The 22074-nt window shown below is 39.7% G+C and overlaps 1 protein-coding gene across 1 annotated transcript; it reads right to left on the bottom strand.

The window, feature by feature from the left end:
• Positions 1-8566: 8566 nt before the first annotated feature.
• Positions 8567-21927, bottom strand: eefsec (eukaryotic elongation factor, selenocysteine-tRNA-specific). The gene is made up of 7 exons (XM_042504032.2): positions 21185-21927; positions 18795-19002; positions 18408-18504; positions 17010-17174; positions 14842-15486; positions 13149-13305; positions 8567-10161 (listed from the first exon to the last, which is right to left on the bottom strand). The coding sequence occupies exons 1-7, from the start codon at positions 21486-21488 to the stop codon at positions 9980-9982; spliced, it is 1758 nt and encodes a 585-aa protein (XP_042359966.2). The 5' UTR covers positions 21489-21927; the 3' UTR covers positions 8567-9979.
• Positions 21928-22074: the final 147 nt, after the last annotated feature.

Here is a 22074-nt window from a genome sequence, read left to right as displayed (position 1 = left end):
GGGTCTGAAGGGCTAAACTTTGTGTAGTGTGTATTCAGCAGCTTTATACATCTTAAAAGCTGAAAACAATAAGTCAATAAAGTCTAAAAAGAATAAGCCAACGGTATCTTGCACGGGACTCCTGTGTGAAAGTTGTGTACTCAACACACTCACCCACCAGATTTTACCACGCCCTCGGACAATATCACTCACTTGCAGTTCTGGCAGTACTTTTGTGAATTTTTTCTCATAAATTTATAACTTAAAGGTCAGAGAACATCTAAAATTATCTACTAGCCCTAGCAATGACCACTTTGCCCTAAACCTATATGGATGTATTGTTTTTTGGTTTGTTTTGTTTGTCAGCACCAGCTATTTTTAGTGAAAAAAAACTCTTAAAAACCCACTGTACACAACCTGCTCAACATTTACAAAGTTAGTGACTGGCTGGTAAATGTAGTTGAGCATTTAGTAGCTAAAGAGAGAAATATTTCCATCAGTAGTTGATGAAAACTAAAACAGAGCTAGAGGAAGAATGTATATGGACTGGTATTATCAGTCACACACCACATGAATAATAATATTGTTCTCTGTCTGCTTGATGTGTAAATAACTTTTTGCTAACAAGTACTCAATATCAACTTGAACGGCAGAGTTGTAATTAAACTTTTAAAAATGTAAAGAATTGTCATAAATTTAGGCTGCCGGACATTTTTTCCGTGTAATCAATTACAAGTACTCAAGTTACTCAAGTATATGTAACATTACAACATCGATTATATTCAATAATTCAACTGTTTCACTTTGTCTGTAAATTTTTAATAGATTAGAATATATGTGACAATTCATGACCATACCTTCATATTTTCAGAATAATTAAATTGAACTTAAACTATTCACTCAGTGTGTAGTAAAGGCTGAGGTTGTTGAAGTGCAGCTGGATTATCCAAACAATGTTACAAGTTGCAATGTTCTAGCCTTTAAGATCGTCAGTGATAGAAAGTAACTAAATATGCTACATTGACTCAAGTACTGGACTTAAGTGCAGATTTAAGGTACTTGTAATTAACATGAGTATTTTAATCTCACACTTCTAACAATGCTTTTACCTCACTAGATATCAACAGGAAATACTGTACTTCATACCTCACTGTGTTTATTTTACAGTTAGTTACTTTTTTTCATAACAAAACATGTGCTTACAAAATATAAGACAATATTCAACATCAAACTACACAACAGAATATAAAGTAATTAAATAAAATGAGGAAAAGATCATGTTTTGGCTTAAAATAGCCAGTTTTGGTGCCACAATTTCTGCAGGAAATGCAGCAAATGAATTGTTTAAGAGCAGCCGGCTTCGTATTGTAATGGTCTCTGAGAGAGGACTGCAGCATGGCAGCCGTCTTAATGTTCTTTCTCTGAGAAAATTCAAAATGTAGACACTTCTATGTCAGACACATTAATATTAACATGTTACTATTTGCACTACTCTAATAAAAACAATAATTTGCTAAACATTTTTTAGGCTCAGCGGATTCAGAAAGCTAACAACACACACTGCTCGTCACATACGGAGTGAGTTAGGACTGTGACTAATGTAAACATAACATCTACCTCTGGGCTGCAGCCGACCAAATGGACTCCCCTTAAGACATTTCATTAGATTTTGAAACAAGCATGAAAATCCAAGAATAGTTGACATCTCTTTGACATCTTTTACAAGGTTATCCAGAGTGGAAGTGACTTTTCACATGACCCTACACATCACATGACCCCACCAGCAGCAATTTTAGTTGAACTGGACCCCCAGTTTTAATCGCTCCTCCCTGCAGCCTCAAGTCCCCTCAGCAGTAACACAATGCTCGAAAGGGAAGAGCTTCAGGCCTTTCCTTCAAATTCATTACTATGTTGGTTTAACATAATTATTGGGAACATTTTTGTGCCTACACAGAACCTCAAACTAAAATCCAGTAGTTTAGTAATCGTTAAGGCTCTGCGCTGAGCTGAAAGATAGTTTGACAAAAACTCAGATTAAGAGAGAAAAGTAAGATCAGCTGTTTTGCTGAAAATGTACATTTGCTTTGGGAAAAAATACGTTTTCGATCCACTTAAGTGAAGCCAGCAGGTGATAAATTGCATAGTGCCTTGTAAGAGGTTGTCAGGGATGTAATTCTTCGCTTATTTTACTTTTAGATCTTTTAAAGTCCTTATGAACATTTTTTTTACAAGTAGTCTTTTAAGTATTTACAATCTTGTCGAATTCACTGAATCAATAGAGCTTGGCTGACAATAAATTTTATATGGACTTCAATAAAACTGACATCTGAGAATTTAAAAAGTCTGATGATATTTTAGCATATAGTCATTTTTTACATAAATACAAAACATAAACAAGCGATATTTAAAATTTGTTTTATCAAAATATTGTGAACAAAATATCCAGTGAGAAATGTATTAGTTAAAAAATTAATTTGCCAGTAATCTCTGGTGTAGAAACAATGTGATGGTGACACAGTTTCAAACACTGATTTAAGATCGCAATACTATATTGTATCGTGACTTAGGTATTGTGATAATATTGTACTGTCGGGAGTAACTTAGAAAACATTAAACAAAAAACATGACACACTGATGTAATTTCTTATTTTAAATTAGTTCCATTTTAAATGATAGTTACAGCACAAGACTTTCTTTCTTCTCTGAAATTTGGCAGTAGTTAGTTGTTTTGCTTTATGGGATCCATAAAAATCAATGTGAACTCAAGAGGGGATTACTACGTAATTAACAGGTGTTTAAGAAAGATGAATAACGAAGTGAGACATGTCCTCCATGTTGCCGATATCTGATTCATCTCCGCTCCCTCACTTTTTCACTCATCACCTCAATCTCTGAGTCATAACTGCAGGATGAGATTTTACATCTTTCTGCCTCTCCCCCTCTCCTCTATATGTTAAAATTGAGTGACATTGACAGGTGAGCAGAGCACAGGCCGACATTTTTCAAGGTGATGCTGCAGGTGACCTCTGACCTGGACGACTAGAATCTGCTGAGCTCAGCTGTAATGATCGACTACTATTCTTCTCCCATCAACCTCGGCCTTTCACTGACCGTCCCCTCGACGAGTGACGAGGAGCAAAATGAGAGGATGACAGCAGCAGTAAAAAACAGACAGCTGTCTATGTGTGTGAGTGTGTATCTGTGTGTGTGTGTTTCATGACAGGGTATGGAAGCAGTATATCAATATATTGCTTTATTGAGGTGCCAGCACTAATTTGTGTGTTGTTTTTTTCTGTCTGCATAAATGAGAGAAGCACAGATATGCAAACTGTTCTGTACAATGAGGGTCTTCGAGGTGTTCCTGTCATTAGGCTGTACTGCTGAACCCTGGCAAAAAAAAACTGTGGCCAAATCGGCTGATGAGCCTCTTTGATATGCAAAGGAAATTTGGTTTTAGCCACCAATTGCAGAATTTCTGATCTTTTCTAAAACTAATTGACACACTTAAAGACTCTTAAAGTCTTGCACTACAAATTCGGACATTCAGAACTGTATACAGCTGGGCAGAGGATATGTCAATATGGAATTTAAATGGTCAGATTTATACAGATTTTAATAACATTACAATTTTACCCTCTCATGATATGTGCAACACAAACAAGTAAAATCTAAAAGTTTTTCTTTTGCAATTACATGACACAGAAAAAAGATAATTTTTCAACCTGGACCCTATTTTCCCATGTTTTTGTGTCCAAATGACACACAAACAACAATTTTTAGCCCAGTATAGAGAGAGAGAGAGAGAGAGTAGCCAGCAGAGGTAAAACAGGCTGCAAAGTCACTGTTCAAGGCAACAGTACAATGTCATGCATGTCCACTAAAAGTGCTTGTTTTAGTAACTGACAGCCTTAGTTTACTATTTTAAATGTCTGACAAAGAAATAAAATGTTTTCATGCCTTTAGCTCAATATCATCTGTTCGTGGATGTCTTCCTTCAACTACTCAATTTTCGAAAGACTTCAGAAGACTTCTCCTTGAGCATGACTTGGCAAAACACAAAACAAATAGACCAGATCAAGAGAAAGGTAAAGAGAAACAACAAAAAATGTTATGCAGTTTTAAATGTTTTGCAATATGCGGAGTATTGCAATATACTGTTACTTATTACCTTTTTTCAACTGCAAAATAATGAAAAACTTTTTCAACATTTGTTTTTATGGAACAAGATAATTTTCAGTTCATTTCACTCTTTATATTAAAAAAAATGATACTTGTTTGTAAATTGATGCAATATCGCCATGCAAAATATTGCAATAATATGTTCTATCCATTCCCCAATGCAGGACAATAACTTTGTGGTGATCTAAATACGAAAACAAAGTTCAGGAGGACAGACAGCAAGTCTGACGTTGCACCTTAATATAGGTATTACTGGCAGGCCCATATTTGTGACCACGATTTACAAAAGCATGGGTTAAAAAAAAAAAAAGACTTTCACAGCTGATGGGGGGGATGGAAGATAAGCAGTGCCGGAAATGGAGGAGTCGCCTGAAAGAGGCTGCGGCGGTATTAATTAAACAATGCCCATTTTAATCATAGCTAATTATATTTGCAGGCGAGGGTTGAGAGGAGTGAGGGGGCTGAGGGGGCTGAGGGTGATTCTATCTGTGTCTGTGCTCATTAGTACGGTGGAGCTGTCTGATACAGCTTCTGTCATCAAATAATCAGCAGTAAACATAATCTCTGTCAGAGGGAGGTGATACTGTTAAAACCAGTGTAGTTAAGACCAACAGCAGCACGTAAACAGAGCTGGGGACGGATCAACCACAGACATATGTGAAAAAATATACTTCTAGAGCTGCTTTCAAGCTTGAAAAATATGCCGTCAGACAATAAAAAAGGGAATAGTCTGGAGTAAGATGAAAATATATCTGAGCAAAAGAGAGCACGCTGGCAGCCAAACCACCTCCCCACTGGTTAAACTGTTAATTAATGTTGCACCCATTTATCAGTCAAATGGCTGCTAATTAGTCTTTTCAATCTCCTCTGCCTTGAACCACATTTTAAACTCTTTTCTTACCCTCCTCCTTTGCCTTGTCAATATCCAGCCGCCGTTCCCTTCCCTGTTTCTTTCTCTGCCCGTTATCTCAGCTCATCAGTGAGCGTTTCCCATCTATAAACATTCAGGAGCTCAGATGTTGACCCTCGACTCCCGGCTGACCTGCAGGTCACCAGCAAAAAAGGGACAGGGGGATTGAAGGGAAATCATCATGGCTGTGTCTTATCTCAACAGTGGAAGAGGAGTGATTTAAAAGGCGGCAGTATTGTGGGGAATTGTAGTTACTGGCACTGGGCTTCAAATACAGGTCAGAAATTGAGAAGAAGAAAAGAAGGTTTGATCACTTTCCTATGTCTGGTGTCCAGCTCTTAGCGTGGCTTGATGACAATGAGTGTGTGTGGACATGTGTTAGTCATGTTTTATACATAAATCTGTTTGCACAATCGCATTGTGGGGACTTGCTTTTCTTTTGGGGACAACACTTAAAGGAATATTTTTGCAGATTTTCAACCAGTTTTGAGTCCCTCAGTCGACTGAGATTGCTTAAAGTCGATCAGTTGGTTTTTTACTGTGCAGTGTGCTTCTGGGGACGTTTTGGCCCCCAGAATTTGCTGCGGATTGAGCGCTCGTGACTTTCACGCACTTGCAGCTGCAGACATGCAGGCAGCGGCATGGAGAGAGAGAGACCGAACCTTACGGTGAAGAAGTGGTTAATTTACGCCACAGCAACCTATTACTATACAGCCGTTTATCAAACATAAACCAAGACCTTGTTACTGTACTGCCTGTTTCCTGCCAAAAAATGTCTTCAGAAATATATTTTAGAGCCCTGTTAGGCTGCAATACAAGAAAATGTGAGCAGGTGCCATAGCATTTCCTGTATTGTAAAAATTAAGGCTGAAAAAAAAGGTCAAACAGCAAAACTAGGTCATGCTGATGAAATATGAAGCTAAATTCTGTTACTGTGTTGCCAATTTTCTTGCCATTTAACTGCAATTCGAGTTTGTTTGTCAGAATGGCCCATCTCACTTTATGTCACCCACTGGCAGGGGCGTTTACGGTGATGTGTTAAAACTGAACGTGTGAGCTTGTAGTTACAACATGGGAAGTTGTACCACGTCGGGTTGGGGGGATGTTCATATATATTCTTCGGGTTGTTCTATGCAGCGCAGAAGGACTGTCTCTGTGAGCCATTGTCCTCCTGCTCTCTCTGTCTGGCTACCATGACCTAACACAGCACAACCTGATCTCATCACTACTTCTCCTTGAGCTTTTGCACTTAGGCCAAGGCCCTGCAGCAGCTTCCTCTTGAGAAAAAGCAAATGCCCTTTTTCTCTGTTTTCTCTGCTCATGTAGCACCAGTTTCAAAAGTTTTTGTGTCTTTTTACTTCTTAAACAGCCCAGGTTTATAGGTAAAACCATTTTTCCAGCAGGGAAATACTTCTTTAAGTCTACTATGACATAAATCACTCAATCTTACAGTGAACACTTGGGTTAAGATTAGGGTAATGTTAGGTGTGTGTGTGTGTGAGTGTGTGAGTGTGTGAGTGTGTGAGTGTGTGTGTGTGTGTGTGTGTGTGTGTGTGTGTGTGTGTGTGTGTGTGTGTGTGTGTGTGAGTGAGAGAGAGAGAGAGAGAGAAGATCTGAGGTGAGAACGCACTCCAAGCTGCAGTCCCAGAGCCTCCCTGTCTGTTACTTCCTGCCACAATCAGCTATGGCTCTTAAAGCAGATTATGCAGGCCGACGAAAACCTCTTCACCTAAGCTCGGAAAGGACTATGGTGTCTCTCTCTCGCCATGCACATTTGTGTGTGCGCACACAGACACACAACAGGATTAGCATGCATGTTAAAACATAGTGGGGGAAACGCGCTGCACACGTCTGTGTTAATGAAACGCAACAGGATCTTTATCAAGACAAGGAGAACGAAAATAATCATCTTCTAACAAGACGCACTGGCAAATTGAATCAGCATTTACAATTATATTACAGCAAAATGCATTTGATTTTTCCAATTAAGTTATAATGCAACACAAGAATGGCTTTCAGCTAAATTAATTAATTAATTTAATATGTGTGTATGTTTTTGTAGTTTTAAAGAGGATAACATGCAGATACAGATATTTAATATGGAACTAATTTATATATTGACACTAGTTTTTAGATTTCAAAAATATATATATTGACTATAGCAGCAATGGCACAAATATATCATGGTCATGGTCTGCCTCTGAAATAATGACATTAAAGGAAATATTTAGGAGCCCAAAAGATGATTCCTATTACTGTCTCTCATGATTGGACATCAGACTAGTAATGGACACAGAAAAAGGTTTTCAATAAAAACCAGAATGGATGGAGAATGAAAGAGGGGGGTGGAGCAAGAAAGAAGAGAAATTGGAGAGACACAGGGAGTAAAAAGCGAGAGATTTTTTTTTTTTTACTCCCCCGTCTGGTTTTCTATAAGAGGAACGAGAGGAGATAAGACTAAAAGGACTGTCACTCAGAGGAACAATCCTTCCAGTGTCCCCTCTTGCTCCTGCTGCTCCTCCCTCCTCCCTCTCTCTCCAATTTCCACAGATTCCTGCTGAGATAGAGTTGCTGTTCACAGGGACAGTTTGCTGACATCATCTGCTACATACTGAGTGTCCTGCACTCTCACTGTCCCGCCCCACAACACTTCTGTGACAGGATGGACACACAAACACTCACAGACACAGAGACATAATCATTTCCACCTTACAGTCGTCAATGAATGATTAATAACGCCATCAATCACCTCCAATATGGATTGTAACTGTTCCTACCATTTCCCGTTTGTTATTTCATCATAAACTCATTCAATTGTTTGTCACCGAGCACTCATTCAACATATTTTACAATGAGAGACAAAGAAGTTAAAACATCGCAGATTAAAGACCACCATAAGGTTACACTTACAGCAGCTAATGTCCATCTCTAAATACTCCAGTACACCATATATTTATTGCTTTCACAATGATTATAATGTATATACAAGTACCAAAGTAGCCAGAGATAAATCTCTAAATTTTATACCATGTATTGATCATTGCTTCTGCAGACCAGTGTAACACGATTCAGTGGGCTGTTTCAGCAGTAGGTTCACCTTTTATGGTTATTAGTTACAGCTGGGATTGTATATGAATCAAATTGATTCTGGACAGACTATGACACCTGGAAAACTCATTCAAAAAATTATAAGGCGCATTTTGCTACACAGTATGGATGACAGCAGAACAAACTAACCAGAAAGAAATGCATGTTAGACACACATTTAAGTTTAGAGTTCAGTATATATTTGGTTTGTATGAACTGCAAATACCACATGTGGATACAGCATCTGTTTTGACTACTGCACATATGCCGTAAGTATTGCACATACAAACTACATGGAGAGTCTATATTGTGCTTCTGTAAAAAGAGAAAAACACAACTAGAATACACATTACTATTATATTCTCATTGTATGTATCAAGGTTACCGCCAATAATCACACAGAAAATACAGTTACAGCACAGGTTTGCTTTATTTGTCTTGCTGAAAAGGTCAGTGTCTAATTAGCCCACGCAAGCTTGTGATATGATTGCTATTTTTGATGAAATGCTGCTATTACTGCTATTAAAGTAAAATTAAATGAAAAAGACAAATATTTAAATATGGATAAATCATTTTTAAATCACACAGCAACAACCAATAAAACCTGAAACAGAACATGACCTTTATCCCGGCTGGAGAGAAAGACGCAGAAAATGAGTACAGAGATCTGTGAAAATCTGAGTTAATTATTTCAGTAATGCTAGCTACAGCAGGGTTGCACGATGTATGGTTGAGGGTTTTTTTTTTTTGATTTTTAAAATCATCATCATGATGTCAACTTGGGTGAATAAAGGCATCACGAAAAACTGCAATTTTTAGTTTTGTTTGTTGAAAGACAGTATCGAGAGAAATCTTCTCTTTAAAATGTAAGTCATTACTTTTTTATTGTGCCTTCTGTGGTCAGGTCGATCTTTAATATGTTTAATGAAAGAATGTTGGGAATAATTTCTTTTCATTTTTTATGATGCATTCTATTTTAGGAGTATACTGAAAGCAGGCACATCTTCACATCTGATTTTTCCCTGCAAGTAATCATTATCGGGACATAGGGGTTACAACTGTATGTGATTTTAACGATACAATCAAGCAAAAAGCGTCTCTGATGATATCACAGTATCCATATTAAATAATTATTTTTATCAACAGTTACAATGACTTTTTTGGATGAATAAATGCTAAATTATAATTTAAATTTATTTAAACTTTAAACAGTTGAGGAGGAAAGACAATGCACGACAGATTCTGTGTCCAGTTGCATTTTTTTCAATATAGTAGACAAGCAAATAGAGTATGAGAGTATGATGACTGCCAGTTTTTTTCAGTATATGGTTTCATGGTTTACTGCTGCAACCCTGTTGCGACATTCAACAATGTCAATGCATATCGTACATTTTTCTGCTGCCCTTATGTTAGCTGTTGTTTCTGTGCCAATCAAGGCTCCAATGATTCAGAAACATACTGGGAAAGAAATTTGCTGCAAGTCAAAAGAATTGATTCTGACTTACAAAGAGGAACAAAAGTACTGATTTTTTAAGACAACTCAAATGAAACAGAGGAGCGGCCTCCGCCCTTATGATGTAGCAAAGTGGATTAAGTCCATCTCCATAAAGGGAGATAAAAACAATCGTCGTTTCACATGCATTCAGCATTCCACAATCATTGCATTTCAGCAGACTGCCTCCATCAGAGGCTGATAGCAGAAAACGATCATACCGCTGATACAGAGGCCCGTATTCCCCTCACCCCTACATGACCTCTGAAGCTACCCTCTGCCTGTCTGCAACACTGTGACACAACGTCAGGCTGAAGTGCACGCAACTCAGGTCAAGACTGAACCATCTTCTTATGGGGATCAAAGATGTACCGCTTGAAATGCAAATGAATGCTAACAGGCTGAGAATCTGTTTTGGGCTCCTCTTCATTTCCCGGTCCACCTTTGCTGCCACCTTTCCCTTTCTTCTTAGAGGTGGAGGATAACAACTGCTTGGTTTCTGGACAAAGACCCTCTGAAGGAAAGATAAACAGTCAGGTCAAGTAAAAAGGTTGATTATCTAAAAAAAATATGACGATTATATAAACGGATCCCCTCATGCAATAAATCTAGATTATGTTGTCCTACACCATGTACAGTAGGTCATCATCTCAGTGCAGGTATATCTGATGCTTGATAGAGATATTTTCTTCCCTGTTATGTGTGCAGTAGGTGCTGTATCAGAGCCTGTTCAGTGTGCTGACCTCGAGATCAACTGATGCCTTCATCCTCCTGATGTAACCGATGAAAATGTGCAGAAAACTAGGTCTCAGCTGCTCCTCTGTGTTACGCTGGCTCATTCTGATGCTCCTCCTTTACTTGGGCCTCGTTCTCAGCCACACTGAGCTCTTTTCTGTGAACTCTGAGCTCAAGCACGCACTACAAATTCTTCTGTGCCATCATATCTACCACCTTGTCGTTCTGTACGTGGCTGCTTGTTTGCCATTTTGCGCACGGAAGGTAAGAAATGTTCTGTCTCTGCTTTACATGCTGGCTGCCTGACCTCACATGCAACGGCGCCAGCATTCTTCTTGTTATCGTTATGCCAATGTGAGGGTTGTTATGGTTGCAGCGCCGACAGAAATCTCTCTGTGTTATCTACGATCAGCTGAAAATGTCCGTTTAACACCACAGAACACGCTCACACACCCTGAGTTAAATGATTTGTGTTCACATTTAAGTGAGACATAGGAAGTGAACTTTTTACACGTTCATACTCACATTTCTAGAAATATGTTTGCCCATACTATATAAAAAACTACTACATAATACAAAAAGTGCACAGAATAAAAGAGAAATAGGAAAACCACTGAAGCATAAGAATCAAGATATATGCATGTGAAGGATTAAGGATACGACTACTCAGACAGTGTCCAAAATTTACACTAAATAAGCACCAAATATGGAAAGAAATTGGCTTGGTGGGGAAATAAAATGGGGTCAGTAGCCCAGTTGGCAGCAAGTTTATTTTGGAAGAGCAGTGTAACACCAGGTTTAAACCGCTGTGTTTTTTGTGCCTTTACCAGATAAGAGTATGAAGGAATGATAATCTTGCTGTGCCCCTAAATTCATGAGCAGAATATTGTTAAAAACTCTTATTCCAGCAGATTTGGAGATTTTGAGTAGCGAAGAGAGCATTTTAGGGTTAAACAAAACATGAAATCAGATGGTTTTTAATTGAAGAAAAGAGAAAACAAACAGCAAATGAATGGGTAATGAAAACAATTGTTAGTTGCAGGCCAATAAATAATGCAGGTATGAGCAGCAGGTATGAACAACAGAAAGCGGTGAAGGTGGCATGAAAGCAGACACGCTTACTATGCAAAAAGAAAAACAATTTAGAGAAAGCCTATGGAGCAATAGGCAGTCATAGAAACTCACAATACTGACAAACAGTTGCACAATGTATTGTTGTTTTTTCATCGTTATCTGGATGTCACCTTGCATCCTCAACACATCACGCAAGACTGCAGTATTGCTCAGAGATTTCATAAGTTGAAAGACAGTATCAGTAGAAAAATGCACTTTAAAATGTTACTATTATTCTTTTTCTTTTTGCCTTTTGTTTTGAGTTCAATGTTAATCTGTTTAATAAAATAATGTTGGAAATAATTCCCTTTTTTTAAATTCCACAAGCAATTTGTTGTATTTTAGCAGTATATTATAGTCCCTCTGTATTCCACACACAGTCCCTATATTAGAGTCCCTCTGGCAACTAAAATGTAAAGAAGTGCTTCATTTCAAGTGCCAGTAATATTCATTACTCAACAGAGTGACTGATGAGTTTTGAACCACAGACAGACAATGATGTAAACTGATTTAATGTGTAGAGTGGTTCTAATGACCTTGTCTACATGTTTGTTCACTAACTGTTCATCTGCTTTTTATTATGTTGTCTCCTGCCTTAGGTGAGCGGAAGATAAAGCTCTACCCTTGTGGACAATAAAGATTTATTATTATTTATCTCATACTAATAAGAACAGAAAACTGAGTACACTTGTAATATCATCATTGTGATATTTTACACCGTTATGGCATACTGCATGTTTTCCTCATGTCATGCAGCCATACTAACAAACAGCAACAAGTCATGCATACCAAGAAAAGCAAACTATATATACAGCAGCTTTGCAGAGTTGCAGCATGCAATTTGCACATTTGTACCATCATGCATATGCAAAGCTTGCAAAAGACTTAATTGCAAATGCCAAACCTTCAGTGTTTAAAATGTCAGCAGTAAAGGAGAAATATATCTGAAGCCATCATGAAACTAACACGAGTAGAAGGTAGATTTATGAGTCGTTTTTTAAACAGTTTAAAAAATGAAAAACAAGCGTATTATTGTTGTCAAAAATATGGAATTCTTAACATCCAAAACATTCTTCCCCCTAGAATTGATAAATTGATATCAGCTGCGCTTTCTTGTTCTATCATATTTTTATAAGTAGAATAGTGCCATCTTTGTCCTAATGCCAGCAGGCAGTCTCAGATATTATGTTCATGAGTGAAGATGTGTGCGTTCGTGTGTCTGAGACTTTTGAGTATGCAAACGTGGGGCAGTGGAGAGGATGTAGGTGAGGTTCTCTTTCTAAATGTTTTTGTTTTCCCTTCCCTCCCGGTGTGGAGCAGTGGTTTCGGAGCAACAGAAGGTAAAATAAACACAGAACAGACTTCCCCCGGAACACAGGCAATCCCCAGAGGAATCCTGGGAATGTGGCTCAGGATGTCAGGCCTACCACTCTTACCGCATCCTGAAAACTGTCTGCAGAGCCCCATTGGCCAAGGAAAGATAGACAGGGTGCTCTGGATGTGTGTATTGATGAGGAGGGAGTCTTGTACATGCAACATTATAAAAAGTGAGTTTTACATGACTCAGCCTCCATTAAACAGTATCAGTTGTTTGGGCACTGGTGTGTGTCAGCAATGAAGAAACAATAACGTCTCACCTCAGGTAATCCTTACCTTGTACTCGGATCTTGAACTTCCCACTCTGTCCGAACCCACCCTCGATAACGCCAGTCTCGCCTGTCGACAGTGTGACCTTCAACCCCACAAAGAGTTGGAGGTTCGTCTCCTTCTTGAACAGGTTGCGGCCAATCACAGTGTAATCATCAGCAACCTGAGCACAAGGAAAAGCCTTATGAGCAGCAGTACTAATGGCAGATGAAATAGAAGTACAAAATGTGACAGATGTGATTAAAAGTACTTGTTAAATGGTTTGCGAACATGTGATCTAATTATGGCTGAGAAAATGTCAGGATGTGTTTTAGTTTGATCTCATTTTTCCTTCCTTTGATTCCTGTTGTCGTGATTCCACTCATCATGGCGGTGTGAGGAAGAGCTTAGTCTCTGTCCTCTGCCCTCATCAAATGTACCACTCGCCGTCAGCCACATTCCTCGAGACTCGCCGCCTGGCTGTCTCGCACTCTCTCTTTCATCCTCCTGCACATTTTATGCTATATTTGTTTGTATTTCTTTCTTATCATCCATCACTAAGTCGATCTAACCCGCCACTAATCTGATAACATGAGGGCACCGCTCTGTCTCCAGCTCACCCCACCACCACCAGCTCTTCCTCTCTTCTCTGCCTAACCCTCATTCATTCCTGAACATTTGACCCCAACGTCCCTCAAGCGTGACTGATGCGCTGATAAAAAAAAAAAAAATACAGTAGCTGTACACGTCTGACAGACCATATGAATTGTGACTGAACGAGGCCGTCATATCTCAACAATGCCAGTAATGTGTTCCTTAACAAAAAGAAATTCTTAAGTCTTGAAACATAAATGCCTCTCTGCGGGAGACAGATGAAGGACAAATGTAACATCACATGACCACAGTCTGACCTCTCGCACACGCCGTTCTACTCCTGAGTCAGTGACTGGAGCTGTCAACAGCCTGAGGTGCTAACAGCAGGAAACTAGTTTGCACACTTGACCCATGACCTGAGTGTGACCCTGAACGAGGGCGCACACAGAGAAACTGAACTGTACAGCGCAGAATGACAAGAGTCATAACATCTTCAGTGAAAATACAAACTGTGAGAAGTTGGAGGGTGTCGACTTTTTGGAAAATTAAATCAGATGAAGTCAATAAGAAAACAACAGCATGAGAGAAGATGAGATATGGACCAGCATGAACTCGAGATCAGTATTTAGGACAGAACATAACAGCAGTAATATCGGAACAAAAGTTAAAACGACATGTTTGAGAGAGAGAACGAAGCTGAGCAAGGGAAGAGGAGGGAACTCACACAGTCATGTGGGTATTCCTGTGCCACTCAGGTGTGTCTAAACAGTGCCAGCCTCTGACAGCCAGACAGGGCTAGTGGCGTCAGTTGGCCACCCACGCACGCCTCTATGTCACAGCACATGCTAAGGCATGCGTACCCACCCATGCCTCAAACACTGATCACCAGGGCTGCATGTGCATGCTTGTTTGTGTGTGCATGTTTGTGATTGTACAATAGGGGCTCTGTCTGAGAGACACGCTCCAGTGCCACCAGCAATGAGAAACATCCAAAGAAGAATCAAAGCCAGAGGGGAGTACAAGGTGACAGAGAGGGCAGAGGATCAGGGACAACACTCAAGGGTGAACAGAAAAGATGACGGTCAGAAAAAGAATATTTTGATAAACTGCTGAGTGTCACACTCACCCTTTCCACCTGTCCCTCCTTGTGTTTCGTCTTGTAGATGCGAAGACGAGGCAAGGCAGCCTCAGCATAGCCTTTATCTTCAAAACCCTGGAGCAGGCGGCCTTGAAAGGCTAACCGGCATGCATTGGCGTGGATGTCTGTGTCCAGTTTGGAACCAATCACCAGGCAGAGCGAGGGGCATGTGACTGGCCGCTCAAACTCCAACAAGGCCCACTGCTCAGGGTCAGGGCCTGAACTCGCCTCTCCCTGACCGGTGACATATTCGTCCTGGTAGAAGTATTCCCGGTCGAAGGTAAAGGGTGTGTCCAGTGAGCAGGGCTGTGATGGAGGTGGTTTAGTGTCTGAGGGGGGCTCAGAGGAAACCATAGGTGGCAGGCCAAAGAAGGTAACCCTCGCCATGACTGTCTCATGACCAACGGTGATATGGAACTTGGAACGGGTGGAAAGAGAGCCTTTGAAGTAGCCGATCTTCCTCACAGAGATGACAGCTGCATAGAGGGTGCGCAGGGACCCTGGGGTGCAAATCACACCACGTTCTAACAGTTTAGGGTCAAATTGTGTAACGCACACACCCACACGATCCCCCTGCATGGCCCCTGACACTGGCTTCCGAAACATCTGCACCGACTTAATCTTCTTGGTCACCTGATGGCAGAGAAACACAGATTTCAAACATCAGTTTAACAGGTTTTTATTTAACATCGAAAGAACAGATTTGGAACATAACTCACAAGTAAAGCAGACAGTTCATAAATCCACTATATGTTACATATGTTACATTAACACTGCAAAGAGATCATAGAGAATGGCCAGGCATGTATTTGCAGTTTTATTTGTCTTTTTTTTTTTTTGCTTTTTATTTTGTTTGTTACCATTTTCAAATTCTTCTGCAGGTCTTTCATTTTAAATTTTAATTTAATATAAATAAACTTTAATTTTACATTTAAATTATTAAATATTAAATTATTCAAGCATAGAATAGAACATGAGATTAAATACCAAAAAAACATCAGTTATTATCTCTTCAGTACAGAGACGTTTTATAATATATTTAAGTGAAAGGGCCTGACAGAGGACTTTTTTTGTCAATAAAATATGCACATATGTAAGTGCACAGCTCAATAAATATGCACAAGTTGCAGTTTATGCTACTTCCTTCTTTAAAAGATAACAGAGTTACTTGTCAAATATTTATTTTGGCCATTAATGGCAAAGACTTTCAATGATTGAATACATACATGCTGAGACCTTCAAAAAGCCCCAAAAAAAGGGTATATGATATTACAAAATAGTGTTCATTATAAGTTACAAAGACGCTTAAAGGAATATAAACAGAAGATGTTTTTTTGGTTGAAATGCTTTATTGAAACTTTTTAAGGAAGTATGTGTAAAAAGTCTCCCTTTTGAAAATAAAAGTTCATGTTCTCAGTCCCATTGCATTTTTTTTTGTCAACACTGTGGATAAACAAATGTACATGACAAAATAGACATCAATTTTTATACTATGGTATACTTAAACTGGTATACTGCTTCAACCCTATACTGTATGTGGTTTATTTGAGGGAAAAAATAACACTTGACACAGGAAAAATGACAATTTGGATATGTATTTAAATGATATCAAGCTTTGATAAAAAACTTAATTATAGCTGATGATGTGCTTTGTTGAAACTATAAATCTCCAAACAAATCACAAGTATACAAATGACCAATTAAAAGATATCTATCTTACTCCCTGTCCATCTAACCCATCTGTGATTGTAGGATCGGCATACCACAATGTTGTTGTGGTTGTTTTTGTTGTTTATAGCACAGTGACCAAATCAACAGCAGTGGCACAGATCAAGGCTCCAACAAATGTTAATTTAGCCATTTGCTGCCACCAAGAGGTGAACATGAACACCGCAGGCAAAACTGCTGAGCATGGCTGAACGTGTGCATCTGGTCTAAATTACCCAACTCCTGTGCTGCCAGTCCACCCCCCAGTCCCCTCATCCTTCCCTCACATTAAACTGACACATCCTCTGCACTCTCTCGGACATCCCTCCTTCTGTCTGCCCACATCCAGGCAACTTCTGAACTTCCGAATCTCTGTGGTTTCTTTGGAGAATTTCCAGCACTCTGGTATGTTACCTGCTTATAGATATCAGAGATTTAGAGGAGCGTACCTTTAGTGCTGGGATTTCCACAGTGTCATTAATAGCCAGTGACCCCTGCAGGATGGTTCCAGTCATGACTGTTCCCTGACCACGGATGGAGAAGCAGTGGTCCACAGCCATAAGGAGGTCACCTCCGGGGTCTCTCTGAGGAAGGTACGTCTGTTTCTTCAAAAGCTGAGGCAGACAACCAAAAGGGCATGAAGAAAGACACAATTATATATACACAAAAGATAACTGCTGTCATAATACTGCAAGGTCACACACGCACAGACCAGATAATGTTGAGGCACTAATTAGATCCATATCTATCTGGTGCTAAGTTTGACTGTGAGGTGGCTTCAAAAACTCTGCAACCACAAACAAACACACACAAAACACACACACACACACACACACACACACACACACACACACACACACACACACACACACACACACACACACACACACACACACACACACACACACACACACACACACACACTCTTGTGTCATTAGTGCTGCGAGTCATTCTGCTGTTTTCACAACCCAAAGAAAAATGATATAATCTCTTCAACTACAGCATTATGTGTCAGGTAAGTTTGACAAGACTACAGCCTGACCAAAAATCAGTGAGGCCAATATTAGCTCACTGCAGACACATTTGTATCAGTGTGTATAGTATTTTAGCCAATAATTAACTAACTGCAGTACAGAAATTGCAAATATATTTTAGCTGAGACTGCCGGACCAAATTTCTGGGCTGGTACGGTCGCCGATATTTCACAGTGAGCTTTTCTGATCACATAATAATAACATAATACATAACTCACATAATCACAGAAAAGCACACCCATTGCACAAGACTGTAGGCAGCGCTTTTTCATTAGTCATTGCGTAATGTATGATTTATGTGAGAGAGTGCTATGTATTTCAAAATGGGAATTGCAGAAGGGGCAGCACCTCTAACTGACCCCACACCACTCGTTATCTGATGTTGCCATGTTGTAAGAATTTTAACTTTGTTTAATAGAAATAATCTGTAGATTTCAATATCCAGTAATGATCAGCCATAGATAAGAGTTGCAAAAACTGACATAAATGTGCACTTCTTAAAATAAAACTTCTCGTGATTATTTGAGGTAAATCACCATAAAATAAGTCACCCTAAAATGTTTTTGCATATCAAATAAGTAACATACAGTGATCAGCAGTTGCTAGTAACCACTGCCATGTTCATACTTTATACTTAATACTTTGTTGACTGAACAAAGAAAGTTTTCTGTTGTTGTTAGTTTCAGTTGTGTGGCGAGTTTCCTTGAACAATGTCAGCTGACTAACAGCGATTGTTCATACAAGAGAACTTATGTGCTCTTTTGAGCTAAATTAGTAACAATGGAGGGGGACCAGTGTGTTTCCGGACTTTACCTCTATTAACTCTGGCACTCCATGTGGCTCCTCTGAGTCAGGAGCCTCTGGGCCCCCGGGCTTCGCTGCCACAGCAATCACTGGACATTCCTTAAATCTGGCCAACAGCACAAACAGTCATATTGGAGTCACTCCATGCTTTGATGCTGAAGTAATGATTAAAGTTGCTCTGAATAAAAAAAACAAGTGGGTCTGACAGACCAACAGCAGGAGTGCAGAGAGGGAGATTGTGTGCGTAATGAATGAGGAAGTTTGACAGGAGATTCGATCCTGGGCCCCTGGGAGTACATGGGATGCCCTAACCCACTTAGCTGTCTGGGACCACATTTCCACACTATCCTGATACATTCTTTTACTTTGTTCTTTTTAGGTGTATAAAATGCAGACCTGGTGCTCTCCAGAGTTTTGTGCAGCCTCTTTGTCATTTTCTCAATAGCACTCTGTCTCTTGTTGGGCGGCAGCAGGTCAGTTTTGTTCAGGACGACCACCATACAACGGCAGGTCAGCTCTCCTATCAGCAAACACTCCGCAGTCTGAGTCTGCAGCCCTTTTACCACATCCACCACAAGCATCATCAGATCAATGATTTGGGCTCCTAGAGAAGGCAAAAAATGCAAGATTATAAAGCAAACAATGATAACGCAAACAGCACTGGATGCAGATAGCCAAAAACAGTAGGACAAATAGAGAAATTAGAGGAGAGGTGCACTAAAGCAAAGAGAGAGTAAAAGGCTAGAGGGTTGAAACCAGAGCTGCAGCTCGCTTGGTTGTCTTTCCTTTCCCTCTTTTCTTTTCCTGACTTTGGCAGTCTCTCTTTCCTGTGTTCCCCTCTTTTCTCTCCTTCTATTTGGCTCCCTCTCTTTCCTGTATTCTCCCCACTTGGGACAGGAGGGGAAGTTTAAAACATACCCCAATCCCCACACTTTCCTTCCTCCCTAATCTACAGCATGTGCCACCCCACTGGCTCTTAGGTTTTATTTTTGGTTACAAAACACAGCAGCATTCAGTGTGCCTCTAGTCTAGTCTAGTCATTATTTCTGCATAACTGTGTATCCAACACTCTTTAAGTTGAAACAAAAGTCTGATCTGGGTGTTCACTTCGGTGTCAAAAGATAATGACTAAAAGAGAAATCGGGCAATACAGACAGAATCCCTCTAAGTGAGTGTCCTCATTATCTGTCCTCATTATTTGCAGAGAAAAAGCGCCCTCTGATGAATAAGTCAAACATGTGCATTTGGTAACAGTGAGGATGTAGAGTGAGCAGCATTAGACTGTCAACACCACGGCATAAAGACAGTAAGATCTTTGTCAAGAGCACAGGCTAGGAGATGTAATAATATATGAACTTATGTTCTTTTCACACACTGGTACTGATATTGCAGTGTGTTCTCTTTTGATATTGATATAGATACAAACTAGCACAAAGCAGTATTAGTGTTTATGTTATTATATCACTCTTGATAAGGGTAGTAAAGCTGCAACAGCTAACTGTTAGATATCAACTATTACTAATGTCTAATGCAACAGGCCTGCAATATACAAGCTTTGTGAAGGTTATAATGTTCAGTATAATGAAATGTTTCTAATATTTACTCCACCCCCCTTAACATGAATGGGATGGGAAAATAATGCTACAAATCTAGTAATACAAACTTCAGTCTCTAAAATAACCACAACATTGAATGACCATCTCTCGGTTTAATGAACATTACAACCTTCATGAAGGCAGAATACATTAGATGTGGTGTGTTTACTGTATGTGTGTATCTAATAAATTGTCAACAGCATGTTGTTGGTAAGGTAAAGTTGCTGCCTCAGCTATGCTATATAAGTCAACATATGCGATGCTGAAGCTCGCTTCAGATACGTAGGTTCGAGTCAGCAGTTAAGGGGAGAGTTAAGGGAAAAGTAACTTACATTGCTTGGTGACAGATTCTCGGCTTTGTGAAGGCATGTTAGAAATTTAAGGTAAAGCATCGACACGTCTGAAATCCATTTTCACATTTGTGAAACCTTTATCTGTGACAATGCAAAAAAAGATTTCACTGAATTTTTTGCATGTTGACCGTATTAGACCAGGTCAAAATCAAAAACCACTACACTGTTGACAGGGGAAACATGATTAGATTATCCTAGAGATGCAACAGATTATTTAAAACACAATTTCAGATTTGTGAAACCTGTATTCGTCTTGTGAAAAAAGGTAAATTTCAATGCATTTTTTAAATCCAAACCACATTTAACTCGGTCCAAATAAAAAATCTCTACATTTAGACAGGTCAAATTTGGACTAGATTATCCCAGAAAGCTACTTATTAATCAAAACACAATTTCAGATTTGTGAAAGTGTTTATCACACATAAGATCATATTGGACCAGGTCCATATAAAGATTTCAAAGACCTGAAACTGTGATTTAAATAATTTTTAGCCTCTCTGGGATGATCTTGTCTAGATTTGATCTGTCTAGGTATATTGGTTTTTGATCTCGACCTGGTTTACTGTGGTCATCGTGGAAAAAGCAATGAAATGTGAAAATAAATTTCAGACAGCGTTTCAGGCTTTGCTTTAAATGTCTAACATGCTTCCACCATAGTAAGAGGTGCGAAAAGGCCCCTTAACTCTCCCCTTAACTGCCGAATCGGAAGCTGGGAACTGAAAGCGCACTTCAGTGTTGTTGAACGTATCCTAACCGTATCCCATGTGTTTACCAGCTTGTCATTCACTGTCATCAGTGACAAATGCACCAAAACTTGCGGAGAATTCAGAGAACTCACCCCCAATGATAGTCCGAATAAGAGAAGCGTGTCCCGGACAATCCACTAAGGTGAACTGCAGGCTGTCATACTGCTGCTGGCCTCCGCTGTCCCGCAGGTGATCCGGAAGGTCCACCGTGAAGGAGGAGAAGCCGAGGTCCAGCGTGATGCCCCTCTCTCGGGACTGCGGGTTCTTGTCGAAGGCAGCCGTGGAGGCGGTGCTGCTTAGCGCTCTGGCAAGCGACGTCTTCCCGCTGTCGACATGTCCGAGCACCCCGACGTTGAAATTTAACGTTTTGGTGCGGGTGTCAGCAGAGTCTGACATTTTGACAAAAGTTTGTGTAATGCTAATCAACGGCGTGCGTGTTATATTTACTCAGACCTGGACCTTGAACTCAACTCCAACCGAATCATCAACGGGCGTTATTAGCTGTCCACAGTTTTAACGTTCGTTGTTATATCAAAGCGGTTTTAATTTGTTTTAGGGTAATAAAGCACATACAGGTACTGATAAGACTTTAACGTTACTTAAACGTCAGTGTCGCCCATCCTCGCTACAACATGCTAAAGCGGAGCATGCTTTTAGAAGCTAACAACAGTAAAACGAGGAAAACTGACCTGACATAACCACTCTTAAACTAAAACTTAACTGTAAAGCGTCGGTGGGGCGACCAAAACCCTTTATCTTCTTATTTCTGCAGTCATTTGCGACTCTTATGTACACTTTCACAAGTTTCTAGCAGTTTCTACTACGACAGAGCAACTGAAACACCAACGGAAATGAATACTCTCATGGGCGGGGTTTGATATATGAAAGTGATTGACAGAGACTTGAGCCAATTGGCACGTTGGATCTGCGGATAGGGTCCAATCGTTGTTCTTAGATGTCAAAGTAGGCGGTACTTCAGGGT

This window comes from Plectropomus leopardus, chromosome 2 (genome assembly GCF_026936395.1).
Source record: "Plectropomus leopardus strain MGB_pleo_1.0 chromosome 2, ASM2693639v1, whole genome shotgun sequence".
NCBI lineage: Eukaryota > Metazoa > Chordata > Actinopteri > Perciformes > Serranidae > Plectropomus > Plectropomus leopardus.
Note: the sequence above shows the minus strand (reverse complement) of the source record. Positions and strands in the feature narration are given on the sequence as shown.